The 5,088-nt window shown below is 48.5% G+C and overlaps 1 protein-coding gene across 1 annotated transcript in view; it reads right to left on the bottom strand.

The window, feature by feature from the left end:
• T265_00314 (hypothetical protein) overlaps positions 1–3,595 on the bottom strand; it is a gene marked incomplete at both ends in the record, with an annotated part of 44,017 nt that extends 40,422 nt beyond the window's left edge. Inside the window, one exon of the mRNA XM_009164059.1 lies at positions 3,468–3,595. Within this exon, the coding sequence (XP_009162323.1) occupies positions 3,468–3,595 (128 nt within the window). The remainder of the gene's footprint in view (positions 1–3,467) is intronic.
• Positions 3,596–5,088: the final 1,493 nt, after the last annotated feature.

The following is a 5,088-nucleotide window of genomic DNA, read 5'->3' as shown; positions in this document are numbered from 1 at the left end:
GCCCAAAATTCGGGACACTTGCCGGTCCGGCATCAAGACGAGATCTGATTGGTCACAAATCTGGACCCAACAGCCAATCATGACCAAGTATTGGCCAAATGCCGGTTGCCAATGGAGCTCCAGAACGCGTCAGAAATCCAGAAAGTTTATAGCCGCTTACGCTATATATACGAAGCGCTGTACAACTGTTCCTGATTTCGTTTTGGGCGTTAATAGACCTTTTGCACCTTTGGTGTTTGTTTTGAACGCTAGGCTAGCTTGGGAGGCTCAGACCGAGAACTAGGCCGAGGAAAATACCGTTACTACAAAAACCCTGCCCGAAACTGATGGCTCAGCGGTCTGGCCTGCTCGAATGCATAGAGCGACTAATTGATGTCAGTGGCGTTCGTATTGTTGGCTTCTTTCCAGATTGTTAGACTAGGCGCTCAGAGGTGTAGGCACCTCAGAATGCTTGCGATGGGCCAGCATCAGGTTTCCTCCCTCACTCAGTCTTTTCTATTGTTGGTCCAAGGATCTGAATGTGATCAGATAAGATTTGTGGTAGTACGGCTGATGATTCTCCCGTCCACCCCAAGCATCCCGAAACAAATCTTCAAAACTCGAAGGCCAGTCTATGTGAAGGACTTTGATGTTCACACTTGCTATCATAATGGATCCAGTTGACAATCAGAAACATCAGAAACAATAATCCGATATCCAGGCGCAGTCATCTGGCTAAATGCTCTATCATTCTCCATTCGATACCGGCCGCGTACTTCTGGCGATCCAGAGGTCGATGCCGTAGGATGCGCAGGGGCCAGCATCGTCCCAAGTCATCGGGCGAAAGGTTCCTTTTTCATTTAATACCCGTTGATAGTCGACTATGCGCGGTTCGTGGTGTAGTTCCTTGAAAGAGGAGTTCATAGTTTGCTTTTTTTCAAACCTGCTTACACTATCTAAGGCAACTTTTCTGACGCCCTGAGTTCCCTGCTATAAAGGGCTAGAAGCCCAAACATCATTACGATTGACAGAGATTAGAATGTCTGCTCAGTTGTCAATTTCCAGAAAAGAGTTCCGTAATGGATGTGCTAATCACAGAAGGATCAACTCAACCCCAGCCATAAGGACTCTTGGCATCGCTTGTCCTTATCCGCCTTTGAAGCACTGACTAGAGAACAGCAAAAAAGATGCTTGCCTAATAAAGGCTAGGCTGACCAAATCTTCATACTCCGCTAAGTGCTAGGACGATGCCATATGTATAAACGACCCACGATTTTTCTATTTTTGGATTTTCAAGGTGTATTTGACTCATCTGATTTGTCTGTTCTCTCCTTGTTCTGCAAGGAAGTTTGTATTCACTGGCCGGAAGGTTCATGGTTCGAACCTGACCTCTGAATCTGGACTTCTGTTTATGCTTGGGCAACCTAGCGGTATTCTAGCCCTGGTGCTTCTTTCGGATGGCATGGCAGCTAGGCACTAGAAGCGTGTTACAGCTTAATATTAAGGTCATGCTTCTGCACATGCAGTCACTGAACACGCCATTCACAGTTCAAGGAAGGGTACCCGAGATTGTGTGGCGTTTTACGTTTCTTGGAATTCGTATTACTTCAGACTGTAGTGCGTGATGAAATAAATGGACGAATCTATAAAGCGTTTGATAATTGGCGACACCTACGACAACCAAGCAGCATATCCCTCGATTCCAATAGACGTGTGTATCAGGCTATAGTACGGGCCGTTTTTCTGTTTAGCTATGAGATGCGGTCCCTAAAAGTAGCCGAACTGATATCTCTTCAGGGTTTTGATAACCACTGTTTTAGAACCATAGCTCATATAGGCTGGCGTCGGTGAATTCGTAACGAGACTAGTATTTGATTATGTAACAGGGACCTCAATCAAAGAATGTGTCCAACGTCGAAAGCTATGGTGGTTTCGTCATGTATTGCGTATGCCGAATGGTGCGCCGAAAGTAGTGGTTTTCCGTGACCAATTCAGAGTAGAGCAAGGAGAGAAGAGGCAAACTGTCGATCTGGCAAAGGAATAAGAAAAGTCTGGGCAGTGCCGGTGCGACTCGCCTTCCGAGACGGGATCCGCATGATCCACCTATGCACGGTTGGATTATGCGGTAAGATATGGTTGTTAATCGACGTTACCGGAGTTCTTGTTAGTTTCTATTCAGATTGCATGAATGAGTGTCTGGGGTGGAGGCACCTGTGAGAGCTTTCCCCTCACTAGTTTATCCTTTTCTCCAAAGTAAGGCATTCAAATAGATTATTGTTGAGCGACAGCGAAGATGCAATCGACACCGGGGATGATGCTGTCTGACCCAAGAAGACCACCAAATTGGATCTGAGCGGTGTCAAAACGACCTACCCACACGTTCATGTAACCGGTGAGCATAACGATGTCTGGGCGATTACTCCGTTGTAAAGGAGTACCTAGAGCGTCACGGAAACTGCCTGCGCAACCTTGCAACCCCGGCTCTCGTGCTTCGCTCTGGTGGCATGGCAGTTAGGGACCGAAAGGGAGTTACAGCTGAACAATTTTCTCCCCACTGAGCAAGTGTGGTTAACAGCCCTGACCGATCGACAGCACCGAACACGCTCTTGAAGTCAAGGAATTTTTTTCTTTTTTAAGCGTTCAGCTGTAGCACCCTTCCGGTGCCTAGCTGCCATGCCCCCAGAAGGAAGCACGAGGGCTGGGATACTGCCAGGTTGCCCAAGCCCAGACAGGGGAAGCGAGTGGCGGCGGTTGGATTCGAACCACGGACCTTCCGGTCAGTAAATTCGCGCTCTAACCACTTGGGCCATCTCAAGGAATACCAATATTATGGGCCGTCTATACATATGACATTACTCCAACCTAGCGAAGTGTGGAGATGTTGTCCATGCAGCTCATACCCGGTCGAAATCTCACTTGATGCTAATGGGTCAATGATTAACATGCGGCCATAAGAAGAATCAGTAATGCCTGGAGACTTCATACAACGGGAGTAACACACTCACCACGTGTACTCTTCTTCAAAATGGGCACCATTTTCGACCTACCCCAGTCATCTGGAACGGCCTATTTCACAAATGAACTAGATACGCACCGACTGACGAATTCACCGCCATCCTTGAACAAAGCCGGTGGAAGGTCGTCAGAACCAGAGGAACGACGACGCTTGAGCAGACATATACACTCGGAAGCTTCCGAGGCTGAAAGGGGCTACATGTTCACAGTCCACCTTCGTTTTGAAGGCCGGCAGTACCGATTGGATGTAGAAGGTGGCTGAAGTATCGTGCTTAGCGGTCCACACACTCTCCTTTGATGGGTATTAGAGAGCCATTCTGGTCCCTGGAGGTCTTGCTGACAAGAGGCTTCCAAGGACCGATCAAACGAATAAAGTGGAACAGCCCGCAGATGTTCCCAACATCTTTCGCATCCTCCATTTCTTCGAACATTCGGAACCACCAAGCTTCTCCGTTACGGACACTCATTTTCACCTGGTGTCCGACGAAGCATCGGGTGGAGTTGTGGGTGTGATCAGGAGGAATCGGTCGCCCGGTCCTGACAGAGATCCAATGTTTGAATCAAATCTGCTGGGTTGTACCGTAGTGACAAGTCCTGCCATTGAGTAGTGCTTTGGAGAACTGTTCTAAGTGGTCGTTAATATCCGACATCTGACTATCCGGTACGTGTTCGACCCGGTTCTGAAAGTTCCGTTTGGTTTTTGGGTCCAGTACTTTGATAATAGCTGCGCGAGGTGTGCTCATATTGTGTGGATCTGAGAATCACAATTAAAAACAGCGCACAAGTGCACGGTCGGAATCCACAATGTTGTTCTAGAAGGGGCGACTGGCAGTGGTCGACCCAAGACACCGGTGACTGACGGCGATGTGGTCTATTAGGATTCGGGAGTGGTAATTTGGCGGGCACCACGTCGTCAAGCGATTTCTGCTGTTCCGGAAAGGAACTGTAAAGGAGCAGTCTGCGATCGGTACCCATCTGAAGTGGACGATTTCCGTTGTCCATGCGTCTCGTACCCACACAAGTGATCCTCGACAGCGCTTAGTCTACCTACCTGGGCGTACAAAGAACTAACAACCACAACCATATCTGGGCTTTTAGCCCGTTGTAAAAGAGTACCTACAGGGTTATAGAAACGTCTTTGGCAGCTTCAGAGCTACGGTCCGTCGTGGTGTAAACAAGCATGATATACAGGGTTCGACGGACCTTACTTTCTCGAAAGTTCCTCAAAGGCGTTACAAAACGAATCCCGCAGAGCTGACTATCGACAGGTATCCAATCAAGTAGAGATGCTTCCGCTCGGTCCAATACACACCCAGGCATATCCAGCTGCAGAGGCCTCCGGATCACCAAATGTGCGCTGCCGGAACCTGGATGAGAGCAAAGGAACAGTTAGTTCGGTTGCAGTACATGTGTCCTGTGTCCTTGTTTCTGGCCGACAGTATAAATTAATGTAGAAGGAATTCAGCGTACGAGCAAAACCCACTTGTTGTCCTGCTTGTTTCAGTGCGCGGACATTAAAGACAAGTTAGTAGACCGGCCTTCAAAAAAAAACAGACATCGAAGTGCTTAGAGTTGTCAGTGAAGTCGGACACATAGACGCTTCAGCTGATTGCGCGGCACGGCAAACAAATCGGTCGGTTGTTGTGCTGGGACCTGCGGAATGAATATTCACATTGGGGTTCGGCAGGGTAGAAGACGGAACACATGCAGGTGGAGGGATGCGTTAGTAGTAGCGTATGTTAGCTTGCCCGCCCCAGTAAGGCGACCCGGCCGATGACAGCACGCGATGGTCGACGTGACACGAGATTATTGTTAGTTGTATCACGGTTGTACGAGCACTGGATTGTTGACAGAACGCTCGGGTCTAGGCAGCAGAGCGACCAAAGCATTTACCGACCTCCAGTCTTGTAGGAAGGTTGACGACTCCTCTGTCTCATTCAGATAGTAGACTTTCAAGGTCTAATGGTATTGGAAAAACGCGCGTACCGGATTTAACGGTTCTATTTGCGAGCGGCTTGGAACCAATAAGAGCCCCCCCATCCCTTTGTACCTCCAGTGACGGTTGATCCCAAACGTAAGTCATTGCGCAAGTAA

This window comes from Opisthorchis viverrini (genome assembly GCF_000715545.1).
Source record: "Opisthorchis viverrini unplaced genomic scaffold opera_v5_3, whole genome shotgun sequence".
Lineage (NCBI taxonomy): Eukaryota > Metazoa > Platyhelminthes > Trematoda > Opisthorchiida > Opisthorchiidae > Opisthorchis > Opisthorchis viverrini.
Note: the sequence above shows the minus strand (reverse complement) of the source record. Positions and strands in the feature narration are given on the sequence as shown.